Consider the following 17,574-nt stretch of genomic DNA (forward strand, 5'->3'; position numbering starts at 1 on the left):
TCTTTTCACTTGAAAAACTTTTAATCCTGCTAAAGCTTTATGTTTGCAGATACTGTACAAGTATTCAAATTCGCCTAAGACCGACTCGTTTGATTAACTTTCTGTGTGATAATTTTCATGGTCAGGTTAATGTATATGTCTATGATGAGGTCACATCTTCACACTTCTTGAATTAAATGTATAGCAAGCCCTCCCTTATAATTATGAACCATATTTGTTACTTAAGCCTCAAAAACGCTTTCCCGAAAAAGCGACAACTTTCCATAATGGACACTTCCACGCAAAAAACAAAGCCATAAACAATCCAGAATGTTATAATGTCGCACCTTTTTCGAAACCAAGTAGCACTAACGTTGTAATGGCCTTGTGCACCTGCTCCTGTACAGTGGACGAGGTCAACAGTTCCAAATTTGGTCCGTACTATATTAGCAAAAAATAAATAAATTAAAATTGTGTGTTTATCGGAATTTGCACTAAGGCTAGCTCGGTAACTAACGCTTGGGTGGAAAGAAGCATCGCCAAGTTTAAGTTGTGCAAATTCTTTCCTAGTTAATGGATTTTTTATAGAGCTTCATCATAAAAACGCCAATTTTTGTTTCGGCAGAGATTTTTGCCTAAAGTTCATCACGCAGCTTGTGGTAGAGGACTTTTTGTGATGTCTATTATTTTGACGTCACACCATCACAGTGTGTATACCAGGCATGCACAACTCAAAACAGTACGCGGGCCGTTTCAGGGAAAAAATATTTTTCGCGGGCCGCATGCTAACGTTGTTGTAACTAACGTGTAGCCTACTTTATATAATGTAACCGTTAAATAAGAGATATCGTTGAGAAGATGGTTACTGTCAAGAGACGGTTGCCTCTCGCACTGCAGTATCTAGTTTTTAACGCTTATCGGCGGTAAAGCATCGGATTCGTTGATGGTGTCACTGTAACCGTGGAGAAACGTTTATTATTGTTTTGTTCTATTTATCTCTCATAAGAGCTTGTAACTATGTTTCGACGGTTTTATAACAAAAGTAACCCCTCGACGGTGACAAACAAAAACAAATCCAACGAAGTATAAATTCCTAACATTAACAAGAAATCTACATACAAGACAAATATCAAAAAATGAAGTTTAATGAGAAACGTTACATCTTTTGTTCGCAACAAGCAAGTCATAATTAGGCGAGATGCTGGAAGTTGATATTTTTAGGATATCTTCCAAATGTCCATCAGTAAGCAAGGATCGTTGCTTACTCTTGTTATAGTTCATTACTGAGAACGTTTGCTCACATATATATGTGCTTCCAAATAAGCTGAAAATTTGTTTTGCCATGGTAAGCAAATTTTTAAACTTTTCTTTGGGCAAAGACTTGTAAAATTCTTGCAAACTGCTTTCTCCATATTTTGTTTTGTACAAAGATGAAGTTTGCAAATCAATGACCTCCATTTGTAAATGTGGAGGTGCTTCTTCCGGCTCTATTGAAAATGGATTTTCAATGATTTTTAGCTGTAGTTTTTCTTCACTGGAAAGAGAAAGCCTGCTGTTAAATTCTTCAATCAGAAATTTGATTTGTTGAGCATATTTGATTCCTACTGCTGAATGCCTCTCTTGCAAAATATGCTGTGAACAGGTTGGAAAATGTACCAATATTCCATCTAAAAGCTGATTTTTGAAAAGTCGTAACTTTGCTTTGAACCCGTTTACCGCAGCAAAAAGATCGAAAATCACCTTCCTTTTCCTTGAAGCTTCATATTGAGGTCGTTCAAATGTGAAGTAATGTCGCAAAGAAAAAATAAATCTTCATTCCAAGACAAATCGTCTAGCTCGGAAAACTTTTTTGGCTCCGTTTCCAAAAATTTCTTTATCTCGTCTTTCAAAGCAATGAACCGTTTTAGTACTTTTCCTCGACTTAGCCACCTTACATCGGTGTGGTACACTACGTCACCATATTCTGCACCAGTTTCTTCAAGAAACGATTTAAATAAGCGATGCTTTACTTTCCTAGTCCGAATGTAGTTTACAATCGAAACTGCGACCGACATCACATGATCAAATTTTAAAACCTTGCTGCATAAAACCTGTTGGTGTATGATGCAGTGGTGAGCAATTATGTTTCTACCAATAACCTCCTGTAGCAAAGACATCGCTCCTTTCGTCTTTCCGCACATTGCTGGAGCACCGTCAGTGCACATTCCAACCAATTTTTTAAAATCAACGGATAGTTTTGTAGTAATGCAATCAACAATTTCGCCGCAGATGTGTTTTCCAGTGGTACGACCTTTCATAGACTGCATACCAGCAAGGTTCTCAGACACGTTAAAATTATCGTCAATGCCTCTTATAAACACCAAAAGCTGTGCTGTATCAGTACAGTCCGTACTTTCATCCACAGCCAAAGAATAAGAATGAAATTCATTTACTTTTTGTTGTAGTTGATTTGTTAAGTTTGCCGCAATATCTTCAACTCTTCGTTGTACAGTTGTACGTGAAAGACTAACGCTTCGAAATTTCTCGATCTCTCTCGGGCATATCCTAGAAACTGCACGCAACATGCATTTTTTAACGAATTCTCCCTCAGTGAAACTTTTTCCTGCAGCAGCAATATCCGTTGATATTTCGTAGCTAACTCTGGTAGCGGTAACATTTACCGGACGCTTAAAAAAATTTCGTTCCGAGCAAAGATTCTTAATTAAACTGTCTGCTTTAAGGTTCCTTTCAGTAGCATCTAATTCAGCTAGGTTCGGGTGATTCGATTCAAAATGGCGTCTCAGATTATACTCCTTTGGGACTGCAACCACATTTCGGCAAACAAGACACAGTATTTTCGAGTTTGTTTCTGTAAATAAGTATTTACTTGTCCATTCTCGGTTAAAGATTCTGCCCTCATTTTCAATCTTCCTTCTCTTGTTTTCAGTTATAACGCGATTACGGCCTTACGGGGTACTGTATATTTCACAAAATGCTGACAACTCAACCAACAGTAAACTCAACTTTGTGCAGAAACAAGCAACAAAGGTTGGATTGTTCTTGTAAAATTTTTCAGCAAAAATGAGCGAAATCACGGAATAGCTCGCGGGCCGCATGAAAAGGTTTCGCGGGCCGCATGCGGCCCGCGGGCCGCATGTTGTGCATGCCTGGTGTATACTAATAGACGTCACTATTCACAAATAATAATATTAGGCCTAGCCTATAGCCTATGCCCTATACCTATAGCCTAATCGTTTGATGTGGGCTTGTGGAGCTGAGCCCTGCTAGTAACGTAACTACAGCCTGGACAGACCGAATTTTAGAGCGGCAGTGCACGCTACTACGTCACAATGAGCATTTGCTTATTGTTTTTACAAGTGTAGACCCCAAATTGCCAATAAATGTGTTATTTTTCCTTTGTTGCGAAGGTTTTGTGTTGATGTTCTCACGATTGCTAAATTCAGCAAATACCGGTTACGGGTCTTGTATACAAATGCACAACCACAGGACGCCTTTGTGTACTAGAGCCCAGCTAAATAAATTCTGACATCATCTGGTTGTGCACTTCTGCACTAGGCTAGACCAGAATTATGATTTCATTGTTTATAATAGGCTAGTTGCCTGCTGCCACATTAAAATTTGGATCTCTGCAAGCAGGATTTCTCATCGAAAACTGCAATGTTTGCCAGTGTGGTCTATAGTGTGAGTGTACTTTAGTCTCTAACAAGTGTTTTATTTTTTACTATTGTGCACGCACTAATTATAACAGTACCGATAATTGGTAACATAGGCAATTGACTATTGACTATGGTCTATATTAGGGGTTGGCAAAAGTATTTGATGGAAGAGCCAACTTGCAGAAAACCACAAAACACCAGAGATCTGTAAAAATCAGTTTGTAATAAGTAATAATACTATTAAGTTTAAATCCAATTTGGCTTTCCATACATGTTTGAAGCGCCTGATTATGCTGGTATTAATGAAGAAGGGGAAAAGAAGCAACGTTTACACAGACTGCGCTCTTTGAAGCCATTACAATTTTTTTTAATCTTACGATTCAACTCAGCGAGCCACAAAAAACATGTCAGCCACAGTTTGCCCACCGTTGGTCTATATAATTAATTAATCGAATTTTAAAAATGCAAGGTGATTACACAGATATTCTTGGTGTTTGTTTCGGCTTGTATAGATTTAAGCTATATATGAAGCACCAAAATAACAGTGTTGGTTTTCATGTCATTACTATGTTGCCACACTGCATTTTTTGACCTTTTTTGACAAGATCTAAGGTCAAAAAATGCCTAAGAGTGTACTTCAAGTGGGCACTCACAAGCTGCCAGGTGCTGGTTTTGATGCTTTAACACAGGGTTGTCCAAACCTTTTTCACTGAATATCTGCAAAGTTAACCAGTGTCCTGGCCACTTACTATGTTTGAAGATCGTCGCTTGCCTTCAACGCAATGAATATCGTAAAGATCATAAACAAAGGCATTGGCGGAAAATTTCATTAATTCTAACTAAAAATGTTAAATAGTACTCCGAGGAAATATCGCCCAAAGCAATAAAAAATCACACAAATGTAGCGACTCACTTGCCCCTGCAACACTAACAGGTACCACAAACTCAAAGTTTATGCCGCCCTATATAAATAAAAAACCTTAGAAGAATTAATTTAATGATTTCATTGCAAAATGGGCGGATAAAGATTGGCAATATTTAAACGTTCTTTGTGGGCGCAGTGATGCGATGGTAAAGACATCACTAGGGCAACCAAAAGTCAATATGGTCAATTTTTTTTTACCTGCTCAGAATGCTATGAAACAAGCACAAAACAAATTTCAGCTTTGTACGACGTGTGGTATAGAAGTTATTAGGTCAGATAAAGTCAAAATGTTACGTTAGGTCAAAATACGGTCAAATTGTTTCGTTAGGTCTTTTTTTTAGGTCAAAATCTATTAAACTTGTAATTTTGTAACCATTTTGTAATATTATTCTTCCGTTTTTCTCTTTTCTTGTACCGCAAACAATTCCAGTCCCGCAAATTTTACTTAGAACCCAAGCCACAAAGAGAGGGAAGGCTTTTCAGCGCGTTTGGTGACGTCACGATGTGACGTCATTGCATTTGAAACTGCAAGTTATCAATCTTAATACGCAGAAACGAAAAAAAAGTCAACACTAGAAAAGCATTTTGTCATTTTTAAATGCAGCTTTAGATTAGAAAGTTGCTGTAGACAGTGTAGAGACTATCAGTATAGCGTTTTTCAAAATGAGGTCAAAATTTAAACTTTTTAGGTCAAAATAAGGTCAAAATTTGCAAATTTTAAGGTCAAAATTTAAAATTTTTAGGTCAAAAAACTGGTTGCCCTAGACATCACATAAATGCTTCTCAGTCTTTCTGGCTCTCAGTATATTTTGGTTAAGACTTATAACAATGAAGATGTTTAATTTGTGTACGTGTGTTCGAAAAGTTCCTTTGGTTCTGCCATATTTGATGTAACAGGTAACAACATTCAACCGTTAACTGCAGTTTACAGGCACCACAGGGTCTTGTGACAGGCGGGACCATAAGAAATTACAGTATTGTGTTGTTCTTGTCCACGCAATATCTGCTCAGTATTGTACCGTAACTTAGGTCACCTTACAATTAACCAATGCAAATTAATAATTACCGCCAAATGCTTGGAAAAATAATTTGCACCTGAATTGTTTGAAGTTGAACAGTTTTATGTAAGCCATGTTGAAATAAAGTTTGATAGACTTAAACTTCAACTTCATTTGTTTCATATTTCGTTATCTTTGGTACGACATTAAGTGTGACCTTAATGATGGCCGCATGCCAATGATAAACAGGTGCCGGTCCGCAGTTGGCCCGTGGGCCGTAGTTTGGACACCCCTGCTTTAACAAGCCTACGTCAGCATTTCTGCAAAACATTTTGCTATAAATCATGTAAAAATGCATAAAATATGTGTCCTCAATTGATTAAATGCATACAAAACTCAGCTAAGTGCGCATGATTGTGCATAATAATTTTCTGTTAAATCGTAATGTGTTTTATGTAATATACAGAGCTGTATGGTCTGTTGTATTTACATTTGTGCAATAAATGTGTGTAAAGTCAGCAGGATCTCTGCTAGACGATGAATGTTTATGATACAGAACTGGAGGAACATCCCATCGTAACTCAGCAACATCAGAACTACAGTACCAATGGTGAGTTAGGTGGGTAGCATTGAATTTAATTTAGCATAACTGTATGTTCTGTACCTTTGTGGAATCCACATAATATACCGTTATATGATTGATTTTAAGTATTTGAATTGTCTATTCATACACATATTTCTGAAGTAGACATACATGGAGTAACTTTTGAAAGTCTACAAACATAAAAATTTAACTAAAAATCCTTTACTTGAATCGTTGTTTTTGTCTATTTTTTTTCATTCGTCAGAAATTCAGAATCATCAGTTACAACAAAAGAAATAAAGCAATCAGATAAAGAGTTCTTTGACTAGTTGCTATAGTATTATGCTTTTCACAATGCTCATCAAATAGTCAAGGTCTGTACACTCATGCATATGCAGCTGTTAACTGTTGACATCTGATTAACACCCTCTACCCCAGGAAAAATTGAGATCTTTGGCTGAGATGAGATGAGGTGAGGATTTGATCATGGCAAGATATGCTATATACAACCCAAATCATGAGAAAAACAGAAGAGAGAAAGAGACCGATACAGAATTACTAAAAACATCCACAGACCATCACAGGACAGCTGGTGCAAGTGTTAAAACAGACAATTGCTGCAGAATGTTGCAGATAGAGTGTAGTTAGTGTGTTATCGTAAGGTTCTTTCAGCTGTCTTCTCGCTGATGATAATGACAATTACTGGCATGTCAATTAGTGTTTTATCCTAGTCGGTTTGTCTAACTCAAGTTGTTTTATTGCAGGATACCAAGGTTACACACCTGCTGCAGTTTATCAAGGAAACAATGAATTGGACAGAGATGATGACCCTTATCAACCCTACCCTCAAGGTGTGTATGATTTCATGTGTACGACAACCCAGTCAATTTATTTGAAGACTGGAAGCTCAGTACTGTGAATAAATATGACATTTTTGCTGAGTAAATCCTACTCTGTTATCTAATCTGGTTTAATTGCATTGGTTGATTGGTTATTCAGTATTCGGATAATCTTAGACTAAGGCAAGCCCTATGAATTTTAGGAATGATATGTTTGAAATTATTTGTTAAGATGCATTACTCCGAAATAGGATGCCTACTGCCAGGGAAGCGGCAAGTGGCATTGAAGAGATTATCATGGAAATGCCAAGCCGAACAATAAGTGAGAATTCCGTTTCCCCGTCACAATTTTCTTCTTGGGCAATTTCATAAACAAATTTGAGCAAAATTGTTGAAAACTGATAATTAAAGTTATTCACAAATAAAGTGGCCAGCATTTACATTAGCATTTACATTAGCATTACGTTAGCATTACGTTAGCATTGCATAGGCCACTAATAATGTTCAAGCTTTTATCCCACTGCAGTTGTTTTGACAAATAATGATGTGTAGCAGGTAAATGTAATGCCAATTTTCTAACAGGCAGAGGGATGGGTGGCCATATTGGAACTATGGTCAACGCTACCTTGGCCCGGCGAAGTGCTTCTAGGTATCGCAAACGTCAGTTGGTTACGCAAGGTACTTTTGATGGAATAGAAAGACCGAACGATGAAATTCAAGAACTTTATGAGGAATTGGCCGATGAACAGACTGGAGGTTAAAACATAAAAAATGCTTAAGTTTTATTTATCAAATTAAATTCACGTTTAATTCAATTTTTTTTTGAAGTAAAGTTCAGCGCATTAAGACTCCGTTCAGACTAACAGGCTGTGACAGAACAAAGAGTTGTTTTACTTTCTATTGTTTTGCTACTTTTATTCATTCTGCACGTTATGTCTTGTTTTGGTTGAATAACTTTTTGATTCGTATAAAAACATTTTGTTCTTTCAGAAATTGACAATGAAGAGCTCCGACAATTTCCAGTCAGCATGGCCGTGAAAAAACAAGTCAGGTAATGGCTTAGGCTTCGTCTTATTTTCTTTGTTATTATCATCAAATTACGAATATTTTTATAGTGCGCTGAACATTTAAGATTGTTGATAATGGACATTTTAATTTAAACAGATCTCACGCAAATGAAAACCGTGAAAAGAAAAAGTCCAGGACCGTTGGTTCCTTTAAGATATGGAGATATAATATGTCAATAGTAAGTGTACCAATTTTTGTGTTAATTTGTAAGTTGTAGCGGAGATAATTCCATGTCATATTGTAAACAGTGGTTGATTTGTGCTCTTGAAGTCCTGTTTTATTTTGATGTTGTTTTTACAAAATTTGATACTTCTGTAGTTGATTTCAAACGTTCTGGTGTTAGCTGTTGTGTTTTCTAAGTGGTGTTTTTCAACTAAACTCACAAAGCCTGATGTGATGTCATAATAGGTAGCAGGAAGTGCCACTTGAATGTGGTGTGTTCACATAATAATAGCTGTTCCATTGTGCATTCTAAAGTGCTATTTTGTCGTTAACGACTGCAGTTCTTGACAAAACATTGCACTTAATCTAATGATTGCTTGCCAGTTGCTTCACGCAGGAGCCTAAGATCATGTTTGTTTTAGAAATGGCGTCATTTTAAACAAGACACCAAGAAATTTGCTCAAAACTTTCGTCTCTGGCAGCACGACCTGAAACAAGTGGAAGGCCACTTTGGCACAGGTATACCATTGTGAGGTCATAATACTACAACATCACGTAAATTTGTACAATGAATATTTTCAGTATCCAATAATGTACTCTTGTGTGATTTTTGATTTCAGTCTATTTTCCCAAGCATTGTGACAAGATTAATCAAATATATGCTTTTATTTCAACAATAAAGTCACCATTTTAAAATTAGATTTTTCTGAAGAGTAAACTTTAAAGCAGTGTTTAATACTGCTGCAGGAGTAGAAAGAATATGCCAGTGCATGGTTAATAATGTATATGGGCATATGGCATGAGTTATCAAAAGCTGAATTGGGTAAACACTGGGTGCTTTAACTGCTCTTTTTCTTACCGACTTTTTTATGTAGGAGATAATCTTTATGTGTTATCTGCAGGAGTGTCATCATACTTCACATTCCTTCGTGGGTTGTTCCTTCTCTCGATTCCGTCATTTATCTTCAACTTTGCGTTCATTTCCCTTCCTCAACTTCTCCAGCAACCAAACAGAACGGATCCCAACATCACCTTCACTGGAGAAGAGCTGCTCACTGGTGCAGTAAGTAATTTCAGTGTGTAGTGTGTGATGTGTTGCTCTAATGACTATAAAAGTGGGCCTTACATCAAAGAAGACTTGTTCTTAAACATTCTAAATCTTTGTCTCAAAATATTTCATGTAAAAAGCAATTATCTCCAAACATGTGCACTATGAAATCGCAAATTGTTGACAGGGTATGGCAATGCAATTATGATGTCACAACGTGAAATCAGTATGCATTGTGGCTGGTGTTTGGTTCAAGTATGAGTGAAACTTACCAATTTGTGTTGAATTTAGCCTGGTATGTAGCAGTCAGGGTTTGAGCATGGGAACGTCCAGCAATTCCTTGTTTCAAAGATTTGTTTTTTATGGTATATTCAAAATCACGTATGTAATCTTTCATTGTTCAATTATCTAATGCAACTAAATGCTGTATAACAATACAAACATGTTGGATATTTTTAAACCAGCCATGTCGAAGAAATAAACTTGGTTACCAAAACCCAAAGTCCATAAACTACAAGTTCTGTGATATTCCATGTACTCCAATTTTGTCACATTGTATAAATTGTATCATTATCGTGACAAAAGTACCGCGCCCTAGCATGTATCGGGCTTATTTTTATAGTTTTACGTGACAATAACTTCTATGATTGGACTACACGGAACGCTTTGGCAATTCAGTACTTATTCTATCTTTTAAGCTTCTTGCTGTGATTGTAGATCGTTGATTAATATTTAAGGAAAGGATATTTGGTAAAGACTCAGCTACATTTATTGAGCAATAAACTATAAATGTAAGGTGAGTTCTTTACACTAAACAAACACCAAAGTGAAAACATGGGATCGCATTTATTCAGCATAAGTTTTATTGCCAGGTAAATAACTATTGATCTTTAGCATTTTCGCTTCAATACTCGTTCTACGTCCCATCTGGAATTTCCCACTTTTTGCTACGCACTATAAAACGCCAAGCATATGTTGTAATAAAGAAATATATTGAAAAGAAAACCTATGTTAGTGCTGATCTCGTGCAACATTAAATTTGCTTGTGTTTACCATTTACGTCACTGGATGTGTAACTTATTAACCGAAAGGTCTGCCGCTTGAAAGGTGTTTTCTTGTTAACAATTCAGCATTATGACATCACCCCATAGCTTACAATATTTTTATTTAAATGTACTGAATAGTACTTTTAATGTTGACAACATTATTCTTAGTTGGTCGCACAGATTAATGTGTAATTTATGTGTTGGGAACTAGAATTAGTTTATGTTTAGAACTGGCTCACCGAGACCATCATGTACTATGGCTACTACATCAATGGGACAATCGAAGCCATACCAGGTTCAGAATATGACATGCCGCTTGCTTACCTTCTTGCCACTGCCGGCTACTTCGTTCTCTGTCTTATTTTGATCGTTCGAACGTGAGTCCATCATTGACGATTTAATGTTGTTGAATTTTAAAATGCCTGCTGGGTGCAAATACATCGGTCATCTGAAGTAAACTGAATACTTTTTCTTGTGAAGAATTAGTGAAGATTATTGGTTAAGAAACTTAACCACATTATTTTATACTATTGTGCGCTCACTGTTTTTTTTCACCAGTTTATGTGTTAACATTCAGAACGGCGTCATCATTTCGACAAAATTATGTCGACGGGAGAAGTGATTACAATAATTTTATCAGTAAAGTATTCTGTGCTTGGGACTTTGGAATTACGTCGGAAACTGCCGCCAAACTCCAACATAAAACCATCACCACAGAATTGAAAGTAAGCTTCTGAGAGAGAATGCCATTTCCTAAATCTTGGATGGAATTTAGGTTTAGCCTTGGCTTGACTTTTTCATACCAAAGCTTACTCTGTGAATTTAGTGGAAGTTTTCTTCAGGCGTCAGTGACTTCATACTTAAAATTTAACGGTTAATGCAGGAAATTCTGTCTGAGCAAAGACGATCCGGAGAGAGCAGAGATTTTCAGGAGAAGTTGAAGTTTTTCTCCTTGCGGCTCCTCACTTGGACTCTTTATCTGTCTTTGACTGGTGGTTGCATGGCCCTTGTCTATTTTGTTAATGACTTTTTGCTGGACGACATAAAGGTATGGGGGACAGTGCACTGAATGTTTATTAACATTTTCCTACTTCTTTTGAGTTACTCTTTCAACGATTTTGTCTTTGTTTTTGCAGAAAGGTTTGGGGGGCATTGTCATTCTGGAACAAATTGCGCTTGCACTCATAGTGTCTTCGATTAACTTGATTATGCCAATTATCATAAACCTATTGACACATTTGGAGAAGTATAAATACCCACGACATGAGATTTACATCGCTGTTTTCAGGTAATTGTCATGTTATGAGGAGTGTTTTCAATTTCTAAACATGCCAAGGGCCTCAAGAATTGGGCCTTAAAACTTGGGTTTTAGTGGTGGGCCACGTGTTGGGAAAATATGAAAACCACCGACCAATGTTGAAAATATCTCCCAGAGCAGCAGAATAGACTCTAGTTTTAGATCATAGCTTTTGTATAACATGCATGCGCAAATTGGAATCATTTTTTTATCTCAGTCTTGATAAGAATCATGTTTCATTTTTTTTAGAAATTATATTCTTAAAATGGGATTGATTGCTGTGATATGTGCATTCTGGACTGATGATGAATTAAAATCGACTTCAAACGACAACAATGGATCAGCAACTGTAAGTATTGTCCGCTGCAATATCATTTAAGTGTTTTCTGACAACAGACAAATCATAAACTTTTTGTGCAATTATTCAGACATTTTCTTTTCACCTTTGCTTAACAATGTCCGGTTTCAGTGAAAACCACGAAACACAAACACAGCTAATACACTTATAAGCATAAAAGTGCACATTTTTTAACATAAACTTAAACAACTACTCATTACAATGCAAATTAAAAGCAAACTTCTAAAAGAATGTTCAATTGAAAGGTGGAGTGCTGGGAAACTGAACTTGGGCAAGAAATTTATCGTCTGGTCATCATTGACTTTCTATTCACAATCTTCTTTGCAACATTTTGCGCTGAATTTTTGAGAAAGTGAGTTGTTTTTAAAATGTAAATGTGAGAGCAGTGCTTCACTCTGTCTAATGCCTTTTTGAAACATTGTATGGATATTGGATGCATAATGTGCTTAGTGCATGTTTAGTTACAAAATCTACGTCATCAAAGGCAACTTTGATGCATAATACATAACAGCTTGCAACATACCGCAGGCTTCTCGTGCTCTTACTTGATGGCAAGGAAATGTGCCGAAAGTTGGATCGGGCTGAATTTGCCATCGTCAACAGTGTCATGGACTTGATATACGGACAAACTCTATGCTGGTATGTGCTTTAGTCTTGCGCTGAACAGACAACTTGGCGTGTATGAATTGTTTGATTATCGTATTTAATAGATCAAGTAGCTAGTAAACATGATTAGTTAAGGGGTTATGCTTTTTTCAGGATTGGAGTCTTTTTCTGCCCCCTGTTGGCCGGCATTGTCTTCATCAAATACTTTTTCATGTTCTACATTAAGAAGGTAACGCTTGACCAGACAAGTCAAAATAGAAACATTAGCTACAAAATTCTAATTGAAAATGCAACTTACTAATTAATAAGTGTGTTCGGACAGTTTGCTTGCAGTGATTTCTTGTTTGGCCCAAATGTTTCCCATAGGACCGAGAAAATTTGGTTGGTTAATAGTCGCTAACGGCAAAACGTTGGAAACGTGCTTCTCTGTTGATCATTTTTATGCTTGAATAGTTTGATTCCTGGATAAATGTCGTAGTCTAACATGATATATGCATATGCTTTTCACCACGCTTCTTAAGAATAAACAGTACTTTTGCCTGTAGTTAACAACGTAACTTGCAATTTAGCGACTACGGCAGCTAACCACCAGCCAATGGCTAATGCCAACCGGCTAACAGCTAAAGATAATCAACTAAATTACCAGCCCTAGTTTCCTGCACTGTGAGTGCAATTTTCCCAAAACCTACAAAATAACATACTTCGTAACTTTGTTAACTTAATGTTGCCTAAAGTAGATATTTCAAAGCAATTTGATTGATTTTAGAAAATGCTTATAGAATAAAAATGGTTACACCAACTCTGGATATCTCAGGTTATAGAGCAGATAATTCAACCCTACAGCATTGAGCTTTAAAAGCCTACGCTGCATATTCAGTTTTATTGTGCTCCTTCACTGGTTTACCATCCGACTTCTTGAATTGAGATCATTTTCAGGTGAGCGTGATGCAGAATTGTCGTCCTTCTCGTAAAAGATGGAGAGGTGGACAGAGCCAAACAATCTTCATCGGACTGCTCTTGCTGAGCTTCCTGCTGTCTGCTATATTCTTGTGTGTCGTTGTGTTCAGGTTTGTGTTCCTTGAGTATCTTTTTCTAGTGTTCTGAGTACTCTTTTCTGTGGCTGTGAGTGCCAGTTTTACTGACAACCACTCTACAGATGCTTCGGCTAGCATCGAATCCTTGTTTTACAAGAAGTCTTACATAGAAGTATAACTACATGAATGTACAATGTACATTTTAACGTGCATAACTGATCGTATTATTATTTTATGTGATGTCATTAGGGAAGTCCCTTCCACGGCATGTGGACCATATCGTGATCAAGATCGAAGTTACGATGTCGTGGTAAATCTATTTAACTCGCTTTATGCAACGTCGTCAGGACAGTGGTTCGCGACCATCATGGATATAATTTTCAGTGTCTGGTTCCTCTACTCGGTTGCTGCTGGACTTCTGTAAGTTCCAAACTTCGTGCAACTTTTAGAGAAACTTACATGCGCTTTGTGAACATCTGTAAATAATAGCAGCCTGATTTTTTATGGAAAATAATAAACCACTATAATCTACAGACTTACGCGTTTAAAATATATTTCCCAAAGTTTTTTGATAAACATTTCATCCTCACCAGAATTTGAATGCTAAGTAGCATGGTGATAACATTATTTACATGTCAAAGTCTGATCGTTGTTACCAACAATCGAGTTTAAATTAGCGATCAATTGACATCATATTTCATGCAGAGTGTGGGCAGTCATAAAAAGCAGCGAAGCGAAGGGGTACGAAGAGCTTGTGAGGTCACTTCGAGCTCAAATTGAGCTGCAGGGCGATGACAAACAACTTCTTCTCAAGTGGCTTCAATCGACGGTCGCCAACCAGAACGGGAAGCCTCCTCCCACTGGTGGGGCTTTCCAGGGCGGGAAGGAGAATGTAATCGCTTGTTATGTTTTGTTTGAATCAAGACTAGGATGTATTTGTGTGTTGTTGTAACCAGAGTGTTGAACTGGAGCTGAAGCAACTGTTCAATCACGATTTAGCATCCTGGTCATAGCCTAAATTGTGTTGTTACCAAGTTTTTTTTATCACAGACCCACCCCTGTTACCTGTTCTAATTGCGCTGAACAAATTCAAAACTCGCTCGAAGAATATTACAGCCATTTACCACAGAATTCTTTTGCAGCATGTCATTCCTATCCTACATCATCGTGACTCAGCAAAAAGTACACCCTGTCCGTCCCGATCCGCATCAGCGAGAAACTCGCCCAAGCATGACATCAATGCTCCAATGACTGGCGACGTCTTGACCTACGTTGACCCCCAGCATGTGCAGGCCAGCCACTTGGTTGGAGAGAGAATGGTAAAATAGAAATGTTATGAAATAGCGCAACATTTATGAGACTTACCTGAAGCTCATGAAAGATAAATCACACCACTCCTTTGAACAAATTCTAGCCAGATTGCACTTTAAAGGATATTCAACAAACCTGCAACTTTATCATGATAATGCTGTGATCTTGTTGATATAATTTTGCCTATTTTGCAGCTTCTAGTTAACCTGATAAAAATGTTATAACATAGCAACCTAAATATTTCTTTTAAAATCTAAATCTAATTTCAATTAAACCCTGAATAGCTAAAATCAACTTTCTGCATACCCATTCTCCTCGCCAAACCGCATAATTTTAGCAATAGCCTGTATGACTTAATTAATATGATGGAATAAACTTATTTCTATATAATTAAGCGATTCTTTCAATGGCTTGCAACTTGCTGATACAACATTTTCTTTGGGCAGATGGCTACAACATCATTTTCAAATCCCTCGCAGATCTCGCTGAGACAGAGAGAACACAAGGATCCTTTGCTACACAAGGCGCTGGCCAATCAGCAACGACCACGCAGCATGTTCGTGGAGGGTCAGTGGCTCTTATTGACTCCGTTTATTGTCGTTGTTATGAGGTCATAATGTTTATTTATGAAGTGAGGAAAGTCTTTGCACGACTTAAACTCAATGATGGTTCTTCATTGCCCAAGCCCAGGTTACCGAGCTTGTCTTTGGTGCAAGTTCCAAACAGCAAACGTTTTTATTTGTTCTTGCTGTAATGCCCAAATTTAGAACTGTTCACTTGATCCACTGAACAGGAACATCGTTGATGCCTTGCCTAAGGGCATTGAACACAGGTCGCAATTGTGTGCCAAGTGCTCTAAGCACTACCAAGCCCACCATAGTGTTGTTATTGCTTCGGTTTCTGTCCAAAGAGTTAGGTTTCAACACAAAATTGACGGCGTTTGCTTTTCGCAACTAACATTCCTAATCTACTCCAGCTGGTTACGGCTAAAGCAATAATACGGCCAATTGCAACTAGAAGAAAAATTCTATAAACGACCTTCCAATGTGTAAGATTTTGATCAAGGTTTTATTGCACAGGTGTGCCATCGTCTTACGACACACAGAGAAGAAATAGCTTCGCTGGAGCTTCTGTGGACTTGGAAGACTTGGATACGGTACGAACCATGAATCTATTGTAAATGCTGTGAAACGGAGATGAAACCCCTGTTACCCCAAATGATTTGTAAAAATTCGATTAGATAGTTCAAACTTGCTGGACAACTCAGGTTTGTAAATGATGAAAAAAAATCTTTTTGCATCAGGAAACCGTCTACGAGGAAATTTTAAGTGATCCAAATGGTCCATCTCCACTATTGCTTGCTCTTTCGGCCAAAGTTCAAGCGGAAAAAAGTCAATCAAGTGAGCAGCGGCCTGGTTACGGTCGTGGCGGATATTAGAGAACGCCACGCAACGTTTGGCAGGTTTCTTGGCTGTTATTTGTTTTCAATATTAATGATAATGCCGTTCCTTGTTGTGTTAACTTTGAACAAAGGATCTTCTCTTAACTTTCCTGCATTCGTACTTTGATGATAATTTTAATGACAGTTTTTTACTGATAGTTGTAATTTCTACAATGTGCAATCCGTAATGTGTGTGACTTGGTAACAATCGTACTTTCTAGTTCATAATTATCAATGCTTATCGCTGTGCAGTGCTCTGTGAAATTATTAGTAGAATCTTCAATTGTGACATTGTTGAAGTATAAGCTGCATCTTGCTGCATTTTTGTTTTGAGTATTCAAGCTATTTAATTCTGCTAATCCATGGCAATCATCTTTTTTATTCGCTTGCAGAGTTATATTTTTGTTGTAAATTTCCCATTTTATTTTGCAACACTGTCTTCATAATTGTGCACTTTTGAGAACCCACGATTTTTGAAATCATGTCATGAGGTTGATTTCTTGTATTTTTGCTCAGTAGCTTGTGCTATAATTATTAATGCTTTGAACTTGCTTGGGCGAAAGCAAAATTTTAAATGTTTTAATTGAAATCTTTGGGTAATCTTCTGTTGATATTTTTTATCTTATGCCTTGTATCATGAAACAAACATTTTTCTTGAATGCTCTGGTATTGTGAAACCTATCTTGACGTTATGTAAATTGTAGAAACAAGTCTAATTTCATTCTGTCTTCCAAAACTATTTTATTTGTTCGTGGGCAATAAGCATTAATATGTTGAGTTAGTTATATCAAAAATCCTAGAAATAACCTGGTATAATAATGTATAAGTTTGCCGAAAGCCAGTGTGTCCATGTATTCCCTGAAGCCAGCATATTTCTTCTGGAGTTGAGCTTTAATGCTGGCAATACTACACGTCTTTTGCAAGAATCGCAGCCATCCATTTCGTTATTAAGTTGTTTGTTTACAAAAAAGGTTACAAAGATATTTGTCAAACTCTTTAAGCGATTAAATATGAAGCTTTGAGATGGGGTTCTCATTTTATGCAGAAATAACAAGAGATTTAGCTGATTGCACGAGCAAAACTGCTGGTCATCAGAATTCGACTGTATAAGCCGATGACAGTAACCTTTCATTTAGTAATGGAAACAAGTCTTAATAGTCTTGACACAAGTCGAGTCTTTATAATTACAATCCAAAGTCAAGTCGAGTCAGTAACGCTTATCA

At 37.1% G+C, this 17,574-nt stretch overlaps 2 protein-coding genes across 3 annotated transcripts; one reads left to right on the forward strand and one right to left on the reverse strand.

Annotated features, from left to right (window-relative positions):
* Window positions 1-1,715: 1,715 nt before the first annotated feature.
* Window positions 1,716-2,878, reverse strand: LOC143466212 (general transcription factor II-I repeat domain-containing protein 2-like). Its single transcript, XM_076964848.1, has 2 exons — window positions 2,846-2,878; window positions 1,716-2,645 (listed from the first exon to the last, which is right to left on the reverse strand). The coding sequence occupies exons 1-2, from the start codon at window positions 2,876-2,878 to the stop codon at window positions 1,716-1,718; spliced, it is 963 nt and encodes a 320-aa protein (XP_076820963.1).
* A 3,150-nt stretch (window positions 2,879-6,028) lies between these two features.
* On the forward strand, window positions 6,029-17,418 carry LOC143464424 (transmembrane channel-like protein 7). 2 transcript variants are annotated; one of them, XM_076962175.1, is made up of 23 exons: window positions 6,029-6,177; window positions 6,906-6,992; window positions 7,213-7,302; window positions 7,563-7,736; window positions 7,971-8,031; window positions 8,145-8,226; window positions 8,633-8,729; window positions 9,113-9,273; window positions 10,533-10,681; window positions 10,882-11,029; window positions 11,188-11,352; window positions 11,441-11,592; window positions 11,851-11,950; window positions 12,205-12,311; window positions 12,488-12,598; window positions 12,719-12,794; window positions 13,502-13,632; window positions 13,849-14,019; window positions 14,305-14,491; window positions 14,742-14,918; window positions 15,357-15,477; window positions 15,990-16,066; window positions 16,214-17,418. In XM_076962175.1, the coding sequence occupies exons 1-23, from the start codon at window positions 6,096-6,098 to the stop codon at window positions 16,346-16,348; spliced, it is 2,841 nt and encodes a 946-aa protein (XP_076818290.1). In that variant the 5' UTR covers window positions 6,029-6,095; the 3' UTR covers window positions 16,349-17,418. The 2 variants fall into 2 exon arrangements, with proteins under 2 accessions (XP_076818290.1, XP_076818291.1); XM_076962176.1 differs by having other exon boundaries at window positions 6,029-6,168.
* Window positions 17,419-17,574: the final 156 nt, after the last annotated feature.

The sequence above is a fragment of the Clavelina lepadiformis genome, chromosome 7 (genome assembly GCF_947623445.1).
Source record: "Clavelina lepadiformis chromosome 7, kaClaLepa1.1, whole genome shotgun sequence".
NCBI classification, from domain to species: domain Eukaryota; kingdom Metazoa; phylum Chordata; class Ascidiacea; order Aplousobranchia; family Clavelinidae; genus Clavelina; species Clavelina lepadiformis.